Source organism: Tinamus guttatus, unplaced genomic scaffold (genome assembly GCF_059628265.1).
Source record: "Tinamus guttatus ecotype Peru unplaced genomic scaffold, ASM5962826v1 Tinamus_guttatus_pri_ptg000165l, whole genome shotgun sequence".
In the NCBI taxonomy this organism is placed as follows: Eukaryota; Metazoa; Chordata; class Aves; order Tinamiformes; family Tinamidae; genus Tinamus; species Tinamus guttatus.
The window spans coordinates 269,833-291,225 of NW_028288699.1; the positions used below are offsets into that span (position 1 = coordinate 269,833).

Sequence of the window (21,393 nt, forward strand, 5' to 3'; positions counted from 1 at the left end):
GGGCTTTTCCTTCGAGCTCACTTGAGAAATTTAGTGTTAATCACTTACTGGATTTCTCCAAATAACTAGGATGGAATAAACATCATGTGAGCCAGCTAGTCAGATTTGATATATAGCTAGCTGTTACACGTGTCAGTATATCTATGTTTTAGCTGTTTTATCACCAATTTCCTAACAGTAAAAGTAAATCAAAACCACAGCCTCTTTTGCTTTGTTTTCCCTTTGTGTATGATCTAGCACAAAAGTTTTAATCCTTAAGGGGGGGCTCTGTGACATTTCTAATGTATGAATAAGCAATGTTTTTACATGTCACTTAAAAAAAGTTATTTTTAATGTCACTAAATAAACATCTAATTAGAATTTTCTCAGCATTGCAGCACCTATCTACAGGGTGTTGATTAATAAGATATTTTCAGCATTCCCTTACCAAGCTGCATTGGTGTTTATATCTTATCTGCTTGGAGTAATTACTTTCTAATCACAGAAGGCTACTGGATCAGATAGCAGCAACCTTGCCTGTGCTGGAGGAAGCAACATCTCAAATCACAGAATCCTTAAGGTTGGAAGGGACCTCTAGAGATCACCTAGTCCAACCCCCCTGCTCCAGCAGGGACACCTAGAGCACATGGCACAGGGTGGCATCCAGGTGGGTTTGGAAGATCTCCAGAGGAGACTCCACAACCTCTCTGGGCAGCCTGATCCAGGGCTCTGTCACCCTCACTGTCAAGAAAATTTTCCTTAAGTTCCTGTGGAACTTTTGATGCTGTGGCCATTACCTCTAGTTCTGTCAGTGGCCACCAGTGAAAAGAGGCCAGCACCATCCTCCTCACTGCCTCCCTTGAGGTACTTAAATACACTGATCAGGTCCCCTTCTCAGCCTTCTCTTCTCCAGGCTGAACAGGCCCAGCTCCCTCAGCCTCTCCTCATAGGGCAGATGCTCCAGGCCCCCTGATCATCCTTGTGGCCCTGCGCTGGACTCTCTCCAGCAGCTCCACATCCCTCTTGTACTGTGGAGCCCAGAACTGGACACAATACTCCAGATGCGGCCACATCAGGACTGAGTAGAGGGGCAGGATCACCTCCCTCGACCTGCTGGAGACGCTCTTCTTAATGCAGCCCAGGATCCCATTGGCCTTCTTGGCCACGAGGGCACACTGCTGCCTCCAAGCTTACTTTTTTAATTTCTATTTGTAACTACCACTCTGTTTGAATGAGACACACACACACACGCACATACACAAATTAATACATATGTATGCATATTTAAAGAAAAAAATATTAGGGCACTCTTCATCTTCAGAAAAGAACGTGCAAGTCTACATGTACTCTTATCAAGTTTAACCTTCACTTATTACACCTCCCCAAAATGGCTTTGCAGCACTTGTAGAAGAAACTATTCACAAGCAAAAAAAATGAAAGCATTGTCACATGCAATCTTAATCTGTTTTTGTCCAGAATACATAGGGCATGGAGATGTCAGGACTAAGCTCTATAGAGACCTTTTCATTGAAAGGCTTTTCACTGTTAATGTCACTAAAAGACCTGTTAGCAGCAATCAAGACTGCTTACTTTAAAGGATACCTAAATTTTATTTAATCTTCAAAAGTATTCTTAAGTGCATGAGGAAAAATACAGTGACAGCACTTTAATACCATTTGAATCATGCAACTCATGGAATTAAGGTGTTGCTTCAATCACACATGTTTCCAAGCATCCATCAGATAAAACAAAACTTTGGCATTATATATGATTGTTCAGGATAATAGCAGATGAAAATAGCAGATGAATATCTGTTTTATGGAATAAGTTTGGTCAAATGGTCCAAGATCTGAATAGAATTTTAAATCTACTTCTCCACAGCAAAAAAATCTGGCTGGACTACAGAGCTAGAGAGACTACAGAGCCTCTCTAGAGGCTAGAGAGGAAGGGACAGAACATGTTGCATCACTAAACAGGCATTTTTTGTATAAGATGGTTAGCAACAGACCTTTGGGATGTGAGGGTTCACAGCATGATGAAGCAATAAGTATCAGAAAGTTAGAATGCTGGGAAAGAAATGGACCAAAAGAGAAATGGACCAAAACTTGAGAACCCGGCAATAAAATTACACGTCTGTACCTTGTTCTTCCTAACTGCTTGTCAATGAAGCAGAGACAGGCTCAAATCCATTGAGATGCAGAAAGCAGATGCTGTGCACCATTCATTGAAAGTTAGCTTTAGAGATGTGCTTTCAAGCTCTGAACGTTTCTGTGTAAAACCCATATTCACAAACACAAGCTTAAACATGCTGCCACTGTCATTTATCTATCTACTGTTTACATTAGAGTCTTCTATCAACACAATTCTTGGTGGTGGTCATCTGTACTTACCACTGTGCCAAGAAACTGAATGCTTAGGTTTCCAGATGCATCTCGAGAAAGGCGCTGAAAGAAACAGATGTAGAAACTAATTAGAGGCTTGTTAGCAATCTGAAATTTCATTTTCTGCGTGTCCATTGCTCTCAAACTAATCAAAACTAATCTAGTACACAAAATGAAAGTAATCAAATATAAAAATTTCCTCAAAGAGTGTAAAAAAATAGTTCAAACTCAGGTTTTGTTTTAGCTTCAGCCGATTCTATAAAATTTACTTTGAAGGAGGAAAACAAATGTGACCATGTATCACAGAACAATTTTGGGCTTGCAGAATGATTGATGTTTTGAATAACGAGGCTTTTGCCATCCCTAAATATCTGTGATCCTGTCTTCTTAATGTTTACATTTAGTATTATCTTCATTCTGTTGTAATGAAAGCACCATTTTAATCTCTTTTTAAAATGCAAACCTCCAATGAGGTCACTTTGAGAAAAAGAGAAAACAACGACCTTATAAAATGTTTGAATACCCACTCTGTAAGCTGAAGTTTCTAAACATCCTTCAGATATTATATTGTCAGTAAGCCATGAGACAATACAAAAGAAAATATGTTATTGATATAATATTATCATCTAAACATGGGAAACACCCCAATGTGTACTTCCTTTTTGTGAATCTTCTCCTGTCTTCCTGTGAAAAGCCTTTTGTCCCTTCTCCATAGTGCTGCTAACTCACCACACTCAGGGCCCCGACCACAGAGCGCAGCTCTAACGCTTGCACGGTGACACAGGCAAAGCCAGGAGCCCAGGTTTGAGAAGGTGGGGATAAAATGCAAACCGCTGCACTGAGACAGCAGACTGAAACAGCACTTTAAGGACAAAGAGTCCTAGGAATGGGGCTGCAAATCATCTCGAGACCCCCTCTCTCTAGTCTAGCATCTCAGGCAGAATCAAACACATCTAAGTCGCTCCCAAATAGCGTGTGTCTGACCTCCTCTTAAAATCCTCCAGGTGCAGAGATGTCACACTCCCATGAGAAGGTAGCCCAGCATTCAGCATCCTCACTATTAGAAAGTTTCTTCCAAATATCTGACAAAAATATCCCTTACTATACCCAAAGTCTCTCCATTCTCCCCTTATTCCTCACAGATAATTCCCTTTCTTTTTATCACCACACTTCAGGTATCTGAAGACTATAGTTCTTGTTTTTAGTATTGTCTTCTCTAGGCTAAGTGAGAAAACGGCACATAACAATAGCTAGAAAACCCTACAAAGAATTTAAACATCAGTAAATTAAATCTGAATCCCCTTTTCATAATGATGCCCGTTCTTTGGCTACATTTTATGAAGTAATAATTACTACAGCCCAAACATGCTTATTTTTTGACTTAACGGGTCACACACTGACACCACAATCTGTACAATCATATGAAAACAAAGGGTGATGTGCCAAAGCCTGACATATTTCAACAATGATGATTAGTGGAATGGAAAATATGGGAAATAAAATTTCATACAAAACCTGACGTTTACTTTTATAAAGGAAACAGGAATATACACTTTTCCCACAGCCGAGGATAAACACAATCAGGTTTTGGAAACCACAAAGAAGAACAAAGTCCCGGCTGCCTACAATGAATGAGCCGAATGCCAAAACAAACAAGTCCCGACCACTTGATAAGCTGTCAGAAAATGGCAAGCCGAAAAAAATTAAAGGATTTAATTTCTTTTTTTCCTGGAATGCCCTCCACCCTCGTTAGAGCTCTGTCACTTATTGTGCTACCCTTTTGTCCACTTTCAAGGGTCATTAGAGACCTTTTCATGTCCTAATAAAAATTCCACTTTTTTTTTTTTGGCTAATCTCCCTGCACACAGAAAAACACAACTCTAAAAAACAAAACAAGAAAAACAAAAATAAAGCCCTTTTCTCATTTGCTTTAAAGGTTCTCAGAGCAAAGCCAGGTATCTTGACAGCTTGCCTTATTTTTTCACAACTAAGGCGGCGATGGTGAAAGTGCCTCCTCACACAGACTGCCCTTGCTCGCAGGGGAGTATGCTCGCATAGCAATTACTGAGTCCTTTCAAAAACAGATATATATTTAACTTACAGCTTGCTAAATCTATCTCAAAAAGGCTCCTTTCTAAAATCACACGAAAGAAGGCAGGGATATAACCACCCTCTCCCCCAGGCTCCCGCTGCTGAAGAGCGTGTGAAGAGTGAGGAGTCCGCGCGGCCGCCGCTCACCCGGCGTCCAAAACGCGAAGCACCACATTCATCTGGCAGATGTATCACAAGTCACTGTAAGCACTCAGATACATCCCCAGAATTGAGAACTCATGGTAGGGAAAAAAAACAATGGGGACAGCAAGGAAAAGCGTTAACAAACACAGAAGGGGGAAAGACATTTTCCTTCTGGGCACATTTCAAAAAGGCAAAAACAAGAAAGATAGGTAGAGAAATTCTCCAAGTCACAAAACATATGTTACACCAAGACCAAAAGGAGAACTGCCAGGCTTTTGAGAACTGTATTACAAAAGAAGTCAGCACATTATCATAATTAATGTTTCAAATTACAGTTGTAAATAAATTTCAGCTGTTAAATGTGATTAGATTTCTTGAGGCATATTGAAAGGAGCCATTTCTGTTCCACTGGTGGGCTGGTGTTTCTGAGACTTGTAAATGTAATTGATGTTTGCAAGAAAATGAAAGGACGTGGCTAACAATTATTCTTTTATTTGCCACCTCTTTAGAGAAAGGACGAGTCCCCTGGTCTCCACTTATTGTTCCTAAGTTAGATATTTACATACTCTATACCTCCTAATAGACGGTTTCATATTACATGTGATAGCAGGAAAACAGTCAAAGAGACGAACCAAAAGAGAAGAGGTAATTATATGCATTGCCATTGTTTCCCTAATAATTTGCAAAATATTTACCAGAGGTTCATGCTGAAAAGTGAGGCAAGGCTACCATTTTAACAAAGTCAAAGCTGGACCATACCATTACCTGTGAGTACAGTAAGATCACAATGTTGGCATTAATCACAAGCTCTTAGATGCAACTGACCTTCTCCTGGTTCATTCAACTGACAAAGACAAACTTAATTAACATTATATTAGTTAAAAGCATGAAGCTTTTTTCTTCTACTAGGAGAAAGGAGCAAGCTAAATCAAATTTGAAAAAAGTGAAATAAAAAGTTCAAGAACTCCATCTGCAGTGTCAAAACTATCAAATGCATAACTGTTGCCTAAACATTACATGTATTTTAATATGCATCAGTTTTATTATACTGCATATGCTATGTACATACAAACACAGAATGCTTACGCAGGCATATCAAAAGGAACAAGTGTACACAGTCCCGCAAAAAACGTGTTTGAGTTTCCTGCTCCATCCTAACTACGTGCTACATTGCAATCATTTCACAAATAACCAATTTAATCTGCAAAATCCCAGTAAATTACCAGAGGTTAGTGTGATGTGGCTTTAAATTCTTCCGCATTGCCATAGAAAATTATTTCCACTTAGCTGGGTGTCAATGATCTATTCATTGTAAGATGCAGTAGGGTTACAGCCAGCTTTGTATTAGGGCTGCAGCGGATGAGTACTTCTAGATAAAACTGATAACAACCTTTATGTGAAGCTGGATAAAGCAGCTCACCCAAATACAAAATATACATTATCAAAAGAGATTCTAAACAGACACAGATGTTATTAGACAATAACAAAATCGCAGAGTATTTTCCACAAATCTTCCAATATTGTGGGCTCTCCTAGCTGCTTCATGTGAGCAGCTGCAAGGAAGGAAGGAGACCAAAACAAAGAGGTTGAAAATGCACCAAAAGCAGCTTGTCCCTTTGCTTCCACATGAAAAAGTAACATCTGAAATCAAAATGAGTATTTGCTAACAGGAAATAATGTATTAAAGTTTCCCAAACACACATGTCTTCAGCTATTGTACATGTCCTTCATTTATTGAAACTAAAGCTGGGGATCTTTTTTTTTTTTTTTTTTTTTTTTTTTTTTACAGAAAATGTAAAGACTGTAAGTCTGCCACTTGGCCAGCTCTAGTTTTTGCAAGCCCTGACATAACTGCATTAACACCAGGGCAAAATGTACAGGTCTATTAAAAAAAAAAAAAAACTATAGATAAATTTTGAGTGAAATACTGTGTGGCTTCCCGCTAAGGTTCTACTTTTTGGACTGCAGAAGTCCTGGCAGCCTCTATTGCTTCATCTAAATTACTGGTACTTCGGAAAATTTTATGCCATAGTTTTTAAGTGAAGAATGATAGCCTCTTACTGGCCAAAATCTGTAAATTCTTGAAAACAGGAATCGAGCACAATCATACCCAGAAAGGATTAAAAAATAAAATGAAATGAAATGAAATGAAATAAAATAAAATAAAATAAAATAAAATAAAATAAAATAAAATAAAATAAAATAAAATAAAATAAAATAAAATAAAATAAAATAAAATAAAATAAAAATTTACACAGCAAGAAAGCTGGGAAGAAAAACAATATTTTAACTTGTAAAGTTATGGTAGATTCAGCTGCAATTCATCTATGAGATTTTGTGTACATTAGTGTACTTGGACATCTGACAACCTCCATCATACAACTAAGTCATTCCATCTTCAGCACCTCAAGGTTAGGTCAGAGAGGAGGAAAACGTGGAAGAAGTGGCTGTGAAACCGTGAAGTCATCTACTTGTTAAAATGTGGAGATTGGTTTGGCTTTATCTGACTATCCCTTCCTCCAGAACCTCTGCTCTTCAGTAGGAAATCTCCAAAAAAGCACAACTTCATTCCAGTGCTCCTTTCTACAGTGCAAAATTCAACTCCAGGGACTCCAGCAAGGGAGTTTTGCAAAGTTTCACGTGGGCATCGCCCCAGGCCTCACGTGGCAGCAGCTGCCACCGACTTCTGCAGCCCCTCTGTGTGGAGCCCCAGCCCGTGTGAGAGGTTTGAGGGAGATGCTGGACTGCCCACGTGCAGGCAGGCTACCTACCGCACCAGGCTATCCTGCACGCTGAGGACTGTGCCCATCTGCATTGCTCAGATTCGGACAGCCCTGCAAACCTTGCCACTTTGCTGATAACTCAACTTTTGTCACAGCTTAGTGCTCTGCACTGATGGGGCCATCATTTCTTCTCCTTAGTGCACTAAGCTGTAGAAGGAAACTTAGCTCAATATTGTGGGCTGCTCTTCACCTGGCCTTTAGCAGCTCTAGACTGCACGTTAAAAGTAAATGAAGCCTCCACTAGTTGCTCCTCCTGCAGGCAGGTCCACATTCCCCCAGTTTCCTGTAAGGACAGCAGTCACCCAGTGGGGAATGACATGATCAAGTCCTACAGTGTATGAAATATTTTGACATGTCGAGCATTTCTTCTGGCCTAAATGGTACAAAGAGGAAATACTCTTTCCCTTAAAATGAACCCTGCTAGGATGCTAAGATGTTGGCCTATCCCTAGCACCTCTTGCAAGCTATTTGAAGCCTTCTTCCAGGGACTAAATGGGATCTATTCCCAAACTCAGTACAAACAGGGACCCAAAACAGAGCATGACAGCTTACAGAGCACATCCCCACAGAGAAATGGTGCTTGCTCCCCTGTAAGTGGCTGAGACACCACACCACTTCTTTTAAAAGAACTTCTCCCTTAATGCCTGGCTTCAATTACAGTAGGTGCTTGGGAGCTTCTGTCCTCCAAAAATCAGGGAAAAAAAAAAAAAGGAAACACAGGTCCTGCTAAGTATTTCTTTATGTGAGAAATTGCTGCTTCTTCATCACCTTATTGACATGCAGATGTTTAATATTAATAATACTGCTGTACTGCTTGTATACATAGCATCTTCATTCTAATGCCCACATGCCCATTTAATTCTCTTGAGATAGATAACATAAACCAGTGAAAGATAAGGTTTATAAAAAAAAGAGTCAGAGAGAAGGCTATTTATTTGATGCTGGTAAGGAATAAATACTAAGATATTTACCCATTATTTACAATTACAATATCTGCAGAGAGTTAATTCTCCTTGTGGCCTATTAAACTTTTGCTGCTGTTGTGTTGTCTCAAAAATATAATGGAGTAAAACAGTGGGACACTTTACCCTTAGTTTGACACACTGTGATATGTTCTGCTCTTTCAGGTGGGCACTACAGATAAGCCACCACGTGAGCGTGGATCTGATAAGGTTTATCACTGCTCTGAGACAGATTCTTTGCAAGATCCACAGTCGCTTTGCCTCTTTGATGACCCTCTTTTTCTTTCTTTTTTGCCCTTTAAATGCATTATAGAGAACCACTCCTTGTGTTTGAAGGCTTAGGTGTTATCATAGAATCATAGAATGCTTAAGGTTGGAAGGGACCTCTAGAGGTCATCTAGTCCAACCCCCCTGCACACGCAGGGTCACCTAGAGCACGTGGCACAGGATTTCATCCAAGCGGGTTTTGAAGATCTCCAGAGAAGGAGACTCCACAACCTCTCTGGGCAGCCTGTTCCAGTGCTCTGTCACCCTCACTGTCAAGAAAATTTTCCTTAAGTTCCTGTGGAACTTTTGATGCTTCAGTTTGTGGACGTTTCCTCTAGTTCTGTCAGTGGCCACCACTGAAAAGAGGCCAGCACCATCCTCCTCACTGCCTCCCTTGAGGTACTTACAGACACTGATCAGATCCCCTTCTCAGCCTTCTCTTCTCCAGGCTGAACAGGCCCAGCTCCCTCAGCCTCTCCTCATAGGGCAGATGTTCCAGGCCCCTGATCATCCTCGTAGTCCTGCGCTGGACTCTCTCTGGGAGCTCCATATTCTGATGCCTGTCAATAACTTAATACAGTGCTTTCATCTTTGGATATGTACAGATCCATTATAGCTATTCAACCTGAATAGTGCCAGTCAATAAAATTTGGGGGGAAAAAGAAAGAGTAGCATAATGTATTGCGATAGTTAACATTATTTGATCAAGCCCTTGAGCAGCACAGGAGATTGTTAATCCCATTAGGTTAAAGAGGGTGAGAAGTATTTTATCTGTAGACTCAGCTTTATTGGGGGAGACCTCTCTCTGAAAAAGGGACAATCAATTCCAGAGGGACTGGGTGGGCATAGCAGTTGATCACTCATTTCCTTCCAGGATGAGAAAAATTCCTTTTCATGAGTAGTGGTATGTGCCTTCTGCTTCAGCTGCTCAATTAAAATACATATATATATAGTATATATATTTTCATCATTTTTACTTCTCTGCATTCTCTCCATCTTTTGACAAGTTCTCTATTCAGTCATGAACAAGGGTGCTGAGTCAGGCTGGAGTCAAACTGGAGACCTCTCAGGAGACTTTGGAACTTGCTATTTAAGACACTATAGACAAATAGTCTTTTGTGACAGTAAGGGATATCTGATATTTTTAAAGGTTCTGTCCCTTAAGCTGGAATACTGCTGTCCTACAGGCTTCATATAGATTTGGAGGTGATTTTGTTCAGCATATTTTTGCTTGAATACACGTTATCAGCAATTACAGCAAGAACCACCAAAAAGGGCCAGCATATATTTATACATTATCCCCCCCCTTTTTTTTTACAGCTCCTACAAATACAGGAGATATTGTTTTTCCTTTTTTTTTTAAGGCTATCTGTGACCAAACAGCAAGACCGAGTGGTACAATTATTGATTTTCTTGCACAGAAGACTTCCACAAACTCAGCTAGATGAATTCTTTAATTATGAAAGCAGAAAGCTCAGGTCTTCCCAAGTGCACCTATGAGATAAGCACTAAATCATTCATAGATAATCTAAGGCATGATGATTAGGTCCATGCGCTTCTGTGCTCCCTCCTCTCCCCAGCTGCTATCACCCAGAAGTAACCTCTCGGGATTTTAATAGATAATTCAACATAAACATCAGCTCCATTCCTGGTTTTGGTCAAAAAAAATCAAATGAAACATTAGGAATTAATAATGTGAACTGATAACAAATCAGGGAATACAATTATGTTATGTAAGCAGTCTATGCTTTCCCCATGCTTTTAATATCAACCACAGCTCAAAAATATAAAACACAAATGGAAAACTTTCAGAGAGCAACAAAGCTCACCAAAGATGGGCTTCTACACAACAAACAGTTCTCTAGTACTGAGAAGTGTCACAAAGCAACACGTATTGCAGTAAAACCAACTGTACATCAAGGGCTCTTGTGTGTCTTTTACCTGGGATATGAGGGACCTTGACGGTACTTGCCTCAAATGCCAAGAGTGTCAAGGAGGGCAAAAAAAAAAAAAAAAAAAAATCAGTTTCTGTGTATTCAATCCACTGATCATTTTTATACTTCCATGGTTGCACTCTACTCCCTCCCATGACTGGGGCTGGAGGAGCAAGCAGGGAAGCTCAGGCAGCCTGTGAGGCTATTTCTACACTGCAGAATAAAGGAGGACACAGACTAACATGTGGCCCTAAAGCCACACAGCAATGACTGTCTGCAGGTCTACAACACTGGCTATGAGTCTATACCAGATTTGTCCAAGATATCCATAACTGGAAGAGGCCAAAAGCAAGCTAGTGAGCGAGTTAACAATTAATCCAGGCAAACAATTAATCCAGGCATCCAGTGCAGGGGCCCACTCTCTGTCTCTCGCTTACTTAACAAGTAGTGTTACATGTAGCCACAATCCCTGAGGCTTTCTAAAAACCAGACTGTTGGTTATGTTGGTAAAGCGTTCTGTTTTTCCCTGTTCTAGACACGACCTAGCAAAAATAATTATGAAATCATGGATAGATGACAATACCAAGATATGTGCTGAATGCTGCACGGCTTAAAAGAAGAGACTGTTGAGCAACCTTCGCACATCCTGCTCCCAAATTTTTTTCCAAAGTCGTTTCCAGAATTAAAAAAAAAATGAGTGTGCTGAAGCAATGGTACCTTGGACCAGGAATCTATACAATTTATTATTATTTCAGATTATTTCTAAGCTTTCAAAACAGTATAAATAAATAAAAGTAGGTACATTTTGTTTAATTAGACATATGATTGAAAAAAGTCTCCATGGGGTTGAAAGAAACAAATCTTTGGTTTAGATAAATACCTGGCAGGCATTACCCAAGAGTAAAGGCTTTATAATGTATAGCATTTCATTTTTTTCTGCTATTGCAAACCAAAATAATAAAAATATATATCCGAGAATTACATACTTTGCCATATCCTAAGTTGCAGAGTGTGTTCCTCCTGCTGCATTTTTGATGTAATAAATACACTAAAAAATAGTAAGTGATGCCATCACTTAATTTCTCAACGTAAGCGGGCGAAGCTGCTTTCTCTGTTTCAATCACTAAAATATTTGAAGCTTGGGATCCATGATTTCAATTTTACAAGATCTTTTTACAAGAGCTCTTCAAATTTAAATGTTCACGGAGACGTATTGTAACAACATGCCTATAGTTACTTCTCTAATTTTCTGCAAAAGTAGATTTTGAATTCACAGTAAGTCAAGTTCCAGAGCCATTGAAATCTTTGGAAACTGGTATGAAAAACAATTTTGGAAAAGTATTCTGGGACTTGAGATGATAAGGAAAAATGTCTTGACAGAGAGGGTGACAGAGCCCTGGAACAGGGTGCCCAGAGAGGCTGTGGAGTCTCCTTCTCTGAAGATCTTCCAAACCCGCCTGGATGCCACCCTGTGCCACATGCACATGTCCTTGCTGGAGCAGGGGGGTTGGACTAGATGATCTCTAGAGGACCCTTCCAACCTTAAGGATTCTGTGATTCTATTCCTGCACACACGAACTGCAGTTTGCTTGGTACCTCTGTACTTCAAAAACAAAACTGCACACTTCACGCTGTGTTAAATTCAGACTCCTCAGATGGGAAATACGGCCTAGTCCGAGTGGAGAAAATGCTGAGCAACTGGGACCAGACGAAGAATTGCAAAACAAGAATGAGAAAGTGATGGAATCGGTGTCCAGGCCCAGGCGCTGCACACACGGGGCCCACGCGGCCGCGCAGCAGCCTTGTTCCTGTGGTGTCGCCGCCGCCGCCACAGGGACAGGGCTGCTGCGCGGCCGCGTGGGCCCCGCTCAGCCCTGCGCTGGCAGTGACCAGGACACCCACCTCTGCCAGCAGCTCCGGAACCTTCTTCCTCTGTCCAGAGGGGGCCTTAGGAAGCCTGGAGGCCTTCCCAACCTTACACTCTGCTTCTGCGCCGATCCACACCGATCCTCAATCGAGCAGAGGAGCAGGGAGAGACGAGCATGCCTAATTACCGATTTTTATATGTGCGGCAGATATGCAACAATTTGAATGTCTAGACTATAATTTACATAAATACATTTTAAAATTATTTATTTCCTGCTTCTGCGCTTAAGTGCTTTGCTGGATTGGGGCCAGACTGACGGATCGAGCCGAAGGTGCATACATCAAACCTACAAAGAAATATACTGTTTGCAGACACTGCGTTTGGTTGAGCAAATTTAGAAGAATGAAACCAACTATGAAGAGAAATTAGACTGGCTGAAAATTAATAAAGCACAGCAGGAGTTATTTGATTCATCCATATTTGTTGCTTAAATGGCTCTAGGGCTAAGTCTTGCTGAAAGAAGATACTTCAAGACTTGGGGGTCAATTGCTTTTGGAGACACATTGACCTACAGAAATACACTTGTCTAATTTGGTTCTTGCAGTGGGGCAAGTCTAGAGAAACATATAACCAAAAAAACAATTTAGATTCCAGTGAGTGGCTATCAGAGGTCAAGCTTAAGGTTACCATAATTTTACATACATACACTAAAAGATTAATAACTTTTCAAGCTACTGGGCTACCTTGCTAAAAACGCTTACAGATAATATGTCAGAAAGCAACAATATATATGCTTATTTCAAGTTCTTTTGGATGAATACCATTCATCCAGTTCACTGCTTGTTGCTGGGGTTAGTCATGTAGTGTTTCATACAGTTTGGTCATATGCCAGCAGCGCAAGCAACACTACTGCTGGCCCAGTTCCTAGCAAAAAGCACGTCCAGATCTGATTATCATTAATTTTGAAACTAAATTTATGTGCCAGAGCAAATATTACATTTTTGGTTAACTGGTCTTACTATTATTAGTTATACTCAGAGAGCTGCATAATGTTATATAATTATTATGTATATGTCCCAATAGTTTGAAATAGGGCACTCAAGATACCATCATTCATACCAAACAACACTTTTCTCCTAAAAAGATTTTGTATGTTCACACATTAGTATTGTTTCCTGTTTGTTATTAGGAATTATGTACTTTATAAAATGTCAGCAAAATGGTTCAGTATTAGAAAGCAAAACTACCATTTAGGGTGCAAAATTATTTTAGATATGCAACCTCAAGATGCCATTAACCTTCCAATAAATCTACCAAAATTAAGTCCAGAAATTATCTGGGGAAGTAGTGAAAATTTCACTCTCAGGCAATACCACCCTTGAAAAATAAAATATTTATTTTCATAAAGTTGCAGTCTTCTAAATTCAGTCATAGGAAAGGCAACATTTTCATTTGGGAAATTTACTGGGGTGAAAATACAGCAACAAGAAATAAAAGCACATATTGTGAATTAACAACAAAAATCTGATTATGATATCAGTGATAAATGTATATAAAAGACAATACGGAACATAGAAAAATACTTTGAATCATTCCAAAGTTCTGAAATTTTCTTTCATTGATTTCCCAGCTGAGCAGATAGATATTAATAAAAGGTTTCTCAACAAATATGTAAATCCTGACCAGCATTACCTTCAGAAAATTGACAAGACGCTTAGAGAGATCATTTTGTTCCCAGCTGTTTTCAAACACTCCATTGATCAGAAGGAAAGACTCTACACCTATGTTAATCTGTTTAGCCCTCTTTTGTCAGAACCATGCAGGTTTTGGGTATTTTCTACTTTCTTCTTTCCAAATAATAATTTTATTAAATTAATTTTTAAAATTTATTTCAGAAAATAATTTTGCTTTCTGTAAATAGTAATTCTTTAGTTTTTAAAAATATTTCTCAAGAAACCATAGCTCCTTAGAGCTATTAATATCAGGAATGGGGTAAATTTCTGACTAAAATAAGTGGCTGTTCAAATGAATGACATTTGAAAAATATTAAGCCGTCCAAGCAGCTCTCGAGGAGTTCACCTCACTGATGTTCTGGATGCATTCAAAATAGCAGGGCAAGATTACAGCAGCTGCACAGCATTAACATCATTTTTACAGCATACTTTAGTCCCCATGCACCCACAGTATTTGTGTATCTAAAAGCATGTAGCTCTTGCAGCTCTACAAAGCAAAGTGCTGTTGAATTTACCTGTACAGTCCTCAGAGTGCCATCAATGGTGACAGACAGCAAGGGTGAAGCCAGGTTCCACTCGCTGGTCACGTTTAGTTTCATCCCATCAACTTCCACCTGTTGTGACACCAAACAAGGCTGTTACGCTGAAGACAGACAGAAAACTGATCTCAAGTTCATTGCTGCATACAAAGCAGCAACCATTTTAAAACAGATGGCTCCCAAACAACCTGTCATGTTTACTGCTTCTGCCATAAAAGACAGGGTCCAACAACAGAGTCTTCCAGCTCTCTCTGGGGAGAGGTGAAGGACCTGTGAACAGCTGCCTCTGAGTAGCAAGGTTTCAAGTGATTTCTAGCAGGTAACAAACAGCCATCCAACTTTTAAACCTATCTGGACATGCTACATTTACTGCAATTAGACAAGTAATGCATATAAATTCCAGTGACACCTTGCAACCCACACAACAGGCCTTGCATATAATATTCTCTCCAAGGACCAAGGAAGAACTTTCCCTATGCTTCTAATGAAGGGCTCTGCATTGTTATCTTAATTAATAGGAGGCAGTAATTAATTCTTTGGTGTTTCATCTCAAAGTCTAGAAAAACTTTGCAAATTCTGTCATTTTTTTTGTCTCATTCTACACCTGATCGGAGGAATGCAATTTTTGACTTGAATGTCAACATGGTTATCTGAAAGTTTGGGGTTTTTTTTTCATAAATTATCCCATAATCTTTATACAAAATATTTCTATATGAAGAGCAACATTTCTGAGTTCTGAAAAACTACAGGCACACTTGTCTATCACGAAGGTGCAATGACCCTTCTGTTATACTTCCACTGTACAATATTGTCTCCTAAAAAGTACACACAAACACACTCAATACCATAAGAGCCTCAGCCGAAGAGGCAGATGAACAAAAATATTCCTAAGCATAGAATAACACAATTATGGATTAATGTTTGCAGAGTGCTTTTAATATTCACCATGATACCTAAGGTAGGCAAATATTATTTAAATCATACATCTTACTACAAACAGAAGAAAAATACTGGCTTGTGGATTTCTCCAGATCTCCAAAATATTTTCAATCAATAAATTGCAGACAATATTGGTAATACCACAAGTATCACATAAATCCTTAGCAAACTAGAAGGAAATCACTGTATTTAGAATAAGAGCTGAGCTCACTTTTGGCAATATAAAAAATAAAGCTTGCCTCTTTAGTCGCAAAGACTAATAATTCTTTCATCTAGCAGTAAGGACTTGCAATAGTAATCTCAGTAATTTATAATAGTGCAGAGGAGCAATATATAATTTAATAGTTCAATTTCAGTCACAGAAAAAAAAACTGACTTAAAAAAGCTCAAATTTTACAGACAGTTCACTTTAGAACATAAAATCTGCCTTTAAGTGATACAATCTACTCCATTCCTATAGATTTAGCTATAAAGTTACACGTGAAGAACACTAAGAAAACAAGCCATTTATAATGGTTCACCAATAGGCCAGATTAGCTGGCATGCTTCAGACACTTCACACTGTTCCCGGGATGCAGAAGAGCCATAAAGCCCAGCTGAGTTAAGCCAGACCCGCAGCTGGTTTGCATTGGCAGGGCATGCAGAGCAGCTGGAACAGACCAGCGGGTCCAGCCCTGCACCAGCCATGCTGAATCAGCAACGATCCTCTTTATTAAGACCAGCAGAAACATCTGCAAAAGACTTTCCCAGCAGCACAAGGCAAATCTGCAGCGCTGTCTCAACTCTCTTCGATTAGCAATTGAACTTGAAGACAACTTTTGACAAAGCTGTCCATCACTATAGCACTGGAGTCTACACCTGAAAAGACCATTTACTGTGTTTCTCCAGGGAAGAAATAGCAATGGTATGAAGGCATACCAAACTACTGGCCACCAAACAAATGTGACTGTGTGTGTGCACTGCAACATTTACACACAGAAACGCTACCGCTGATGTCTAAACATAGTGAAGGTTGTCCCAGTGGCAAGGTGTAAATCAGCATCTTCATGTAAAAAACAATTTTACCATTAGCTCTTTTGACACTGTACAGAGGAACAAAAGAAAACCAAGTATGTGACAGTGGCAAATGCATCCCTCACAAGGGCCTAGACAAGTCTAATCGTCATTGATTCCAGATTAAGTTAGTACCCAAGAATTCCTGGCAGAAGCCAGCATGAAATAAGAGATGCTGCAGTCAAAGCCTAGGGCAGATCTAAGTAACTGTGGCCAACACTGTAGTTCCTTAGGCGAGGTAGGAAAACCAGCACACAGTATGCTGGCTCTACTGCGCCTCTACTCTCCTCCATTCAAGAAGGAAAAAAGCACCAAAGGAAAAAAAAATGAGTTATTTGAACTTACGAATACTCCAAGAAACAGCAGCAGCCCACTCATATAATGGAGCTACAGCATCTCTGAGAGCTGCTCTCCCCGGGAGCTCACCATGGCACACACAGCTTGGGAAGATCTGGATATGAACCCAAGAGCGGATCACAAGGAGGACGGCTGACACTGCTCCAACACGTAGCACAGTAAAGCAAGCAGCCCACCAGAGAAAACCAAGCAAGGACTGAAGACAGGATATTTATTCACTTGGGGCACAGGTTACTTTTACCTAATAAAATATCTACGGAACAGCAGTCGTTGATACTAGTGAAGAGGCTCCACACAGTAGCTGTATCCTGCATTACATATCTAAGAGAAATCTTCTCTGAAAGCACCTATAGAACAAGATACTTGGATGATCTATGTGTCAAAATTTTGAGGGAAGACAAAAACTGTCCTGGATCAACTCAGCTGGTGAAGTGGATGTTAGGATGCTATGATGCCTTGCAGAAGAAATACTTTTACTAAAGAAGGAATTCTGTGAGAGAGAGATCAGGAAAACAAACCGTCAGGGGGAGAAGGGGCAGAAACAGAAATCACTGCTGATAGTCTAATAGAGAAAGCAACCCTTCACTCTAGAGAAAAGCCACACAAAGTAGGAGCAGCTCAGCAGCCAGGAGCCAAGCAAAGTTAGCTGATGGAGACAGGAAAAGATACGTGACATTCAGAGAACTTCTTTGGAGTTTGTATTCAATTCTTCTCTAGTAATGCACGTGGTAATATAACTTCTTTGGATTAGGCTTTTTTTTTTCTTTCCTATTTGCTGTTTAGTTCATTTCTGTGATCACGAGACACCCATCAAGGAACTCCCCACTCAAAGATTTTGGCACTTGAATAATATGGAAAATATCCCAGCTGAATCACCCACGCAGTGGCCCACCCTGTGCTTTACGTTCCTGCTAAAGAGCCCTGGTAAAGGCCCAGCTCCTCATTGCCAGGCACATGCTTGCACTGTGTGTTTGCAGGTCGCATACAAGGGGAGGGATTCTCCAGAATGACCGTGGCTGTTTGAACTGCTACTGGCACATCTGTGTTGGTGAGGCTGGTTTTTATATTTTATAGCTTTTTTTTTCTAAAGAAAAAAAGAAAAAAAGAAAAAAAGAAAAAAAAATTTGTTCCTGTTTTGATAAATTGGTTTGTTCCTGTGTAAGGACATTAAAGAAGCCACGGTTCTCCTTTACCATTATTTCCAATTCAAAGGCCGTTGTAAATGAGGCCTCAAAAAGAGGAATGACAGGTCCAAGACACAGTGCTAGGGAAAGGTCAGCAGCTTTCTCTTCTGTCACAGCTTTGCAGACTGGTGCTGGCATGTGCCTGAACTGCACAAGCAGCAGCCCCTTCACCTCGCGTGGACCGAGTGCTTGATGTTCAGCAGGATAGGAATCAGCCAGCTAATACTGCCAAGAGATGTAAAGCATAATCTGTATTCCGTTTCCTTTTGAGAACATCATTCGGCATTTTATATACGTGTCAGGCAATTACGGGAGGCAGTGCAGGCCTGAGTGTTACAGCCCTGCTAATTTACTAATGCAGAGTCTCGGATACATCTGGCACATGTCATTTCTTCTCTCCTGCACTCGAAGGTGGCTTTACAGGAGACTGGAGGGCAGCTAGAGCAGTTGCTTCCTGTTTGATGCCTCCGTGCAGGACTGTGCCTGTGCGTGCTAATGCCTGCCTTGGGCTGCTTAGCCCAAACCTGCTGGCCGGATTCCACGGCTCCAGCTTTGCCTCCCCACGCAGCGGGTACCTCAACAGTTTCAGGCTCCAGGTTCAGCTCCTGGTGCAGAGCTCTGGCCCTGCTACTGGCTTGTACCACCACGGCCCTAACTTCTTACACGGTGCGCTCTACTCCTTGCAGTAGAGCAAGGGAACTGGCTTTGAGATAGGGAACTATCTGATCTGCTGACCCGAATGAAAAGTCACCCGCTTTTCTACGGGGCTGAAAACTCTTACCAAGACAGATGTTTCACATCTTCAACGTTCAAGCAGGGAAACAGACATTCCTGCTCTAAGGAAACTTATGAATACTCAGTGTCATGGAGACTTCAAATAACAAACCGTCCCACTGGTGTTAACTTAGCTTCACTGCAAAACTAAGGCACAACTTGTGGGCACCAAGGACTCTACAAACTGCAACCTATAAACCATCTTGTAGGGAAGAGAACTGGCAGCCAGCATCACTGTTATGCATCTCAGGTAGCATATCTGTTCAAACACTTTCCTCAAGGCTACCCAAAGATGCCCCCTCGGAGGAGCAATTGCTTCACCTAAAAACCTGTTCATCTACAGCACCGGTGATCATCTAGTGTACCAAAGTAAGCAGGCAGATTCTTTCCCTTTTTCTGAATCAGGTAAGGGAGAAGTATTGCTTCTTGCACAGAAAAGGAAGCATTTTAAGAGAAGGTAGAGTAGCTGTGCTAAGTAGTAATAGTCTGGAGGGATCTTGAACTAACCCAAATGAAGTTGGACAAAGCAGTGTTTAGTTCTTGGTAAGTTTTCACAAAAATCTTAGAATTTCATCTAATCTACTGCCCAGGAAATGGCACAGCAGAGGCAAATGGCAACACTGTTCCTTTGCCAAATTTATTGTCCCTTGCCCTTCTTAGACCTCTGTATCCTAAGCAGTGAGACGGAAGTCTGCACATGGTTGGTCATTCTCAGGCTTCCTTTAGAACAATGATACATAAAACTCCAGGCATATTAAGGTATAAAGTACCTTGTTAATCCTTGCTTTATAGGGCTCTTTCCCAACCAGCAGGAGAGCTCAAACACTGTCTTTCATCTCTGAATATTTCTAAAGCTAATAAATACAACATGCTTCATTATCACAGAAACGAGCAGCCACCTGGAGGCTGTGTCCACAAGCGTTCCCGGTCATTTGCAGAGCTGTCTTGGCAATCATCTGGTCTCCCTATACAATTTGCTTCAACTCATCTGCAATGTCTTGAAGAACCTTGAAGAAAAATAAGGAATCATACCTTCTACATCAGGATATGGTATCAACCAAATCCTACTTCACATGTAGCCATGTGAAAATTTCCCACGTGGGCAGATCTTACTGCTTAGGCTCTTTCTCCTGTTCCTGAACTGTACTTGCTAGCAACCTGCACTCAGCTTTCCCAAGAAATGCTTGACACTTTTCAGGATCCCAAAGTGAAACAGGTCATGTGCACCCTTGACAAATTTGCAGATACCACAAAATTGCAGGAACCAATGAATACACCTGAGGATACCATCCATGAGGACCCAGACATGACAGAGTAATGCGACAATGCAAAGTGCATGACATGAAAACAAACTGTTAGGTCCTGTACTGGCAGCATCCCAGGCTGTATTAGCAGGAGCACATACCTCCTCCTGCTCTGCACTTGTTCGCATCTATGCACTGTGTCCACTTTTCAGACCCTCCCATACAAGAAAGATTCTGACTAAGTGCAGTGTCTTCATGGGAGGGCCACCAAGGGTGCCAAAGGGCTGGAGCACTTGCTGTGAGAGGGGAGGCTGGTGGAACAAGGTCTTGTTCAGCGTTGCAAAAGCAAAGCTTTGGGTGCACATCCTCACAGCCAATGCCAACAAGAGGCTAATCAGAAGATGGAATCAGGCTCCTGGACTGGTATGGGGCAAGAGGCACAAACTGAAATGAGAGAGGGTCAGACAGGATCAGAGGAGAAAGTTTTTCATAAAGAGGCCAGTCAAGCAGTAGAGTATGTTGCCCTGAAACACTGTGCAGCCTCCATCCTTGGAAGTTTTCAAGGTCAGTTGTACAAAGCCCTGAAAAAACTGGTCTGACCATCATGTTCTTTACCTTCCCAGAAACGTTCTCCAAGAGACCCAACCACACCATGCTACCTAAAAAAACCTGTAACTGATCAAGGCAGTGGTCTTCATCTGCCCAAGTCCACATGTCCGAGGCACACAGGCCGTTTCAGAGGAATCCTCGTTGACACAACTCGAAAGATGACTAGCATCATCTCATTGAAAAAAAGAACTAAAGCTGAAAATGCCATAAAAAAGGAAGTCTCTTCCTTCTGTTTCTGCAGATATGTGTTTCTTATGCTTTCGTTCCAGAATGACACATGAAGAAACTTGATAAACAAATGCTTCCTTTAGTACCCTAAAACATATTAAAAGGTTTGGCTTATCACAGTTAGCAATGGTCTAAAATCCTGTAAGATCAGCTGCCAATAAAAGTGCATTAAAGATCAAACAGGACAGAGAGGTCCTGTGGCAAACAGTGCAGCGTATCAGCAAACGCATACAAATGTAACCAAAAGATGTCACATTAAGACTGCAAACCCTAGCTTACCAGCAAAGCTGAAAGCACTTAAAGCTTGCATGACAGCAGTATCTTT

General features: G+C 40.7%; 1 protein-coding gene across 1 annotated transcript in view; it reads right to left on the reverse strand.

The window, feature by feature from the left end:
* PCCA (propionyl-CoA carboxylase subunit alpha) overlaps positions 1 to 21,393 on the reverse strand; it is a 242,509-nt gene that overhangs the window by 39,092 nt on the left and 182,024 nt on the right. Inside the window, exons 20-21 of the mRNA XM_088522787.1 lie at positions 14,657 to 14,755; positions 2,370 to 2,423 (exon numbers count right to left, since the gene is read on the reverse strand). Of these exons, the coding sequence (XP_088378913.1) occupies positions 2,370 to 2,423; positions 14,657 to 14,755 (153 nt within the window). The remainder of the gene's footprint in view (positions 1 to 2,369; positions 2,424 to 14,656; positions 14,756 to 21,393) is intronic.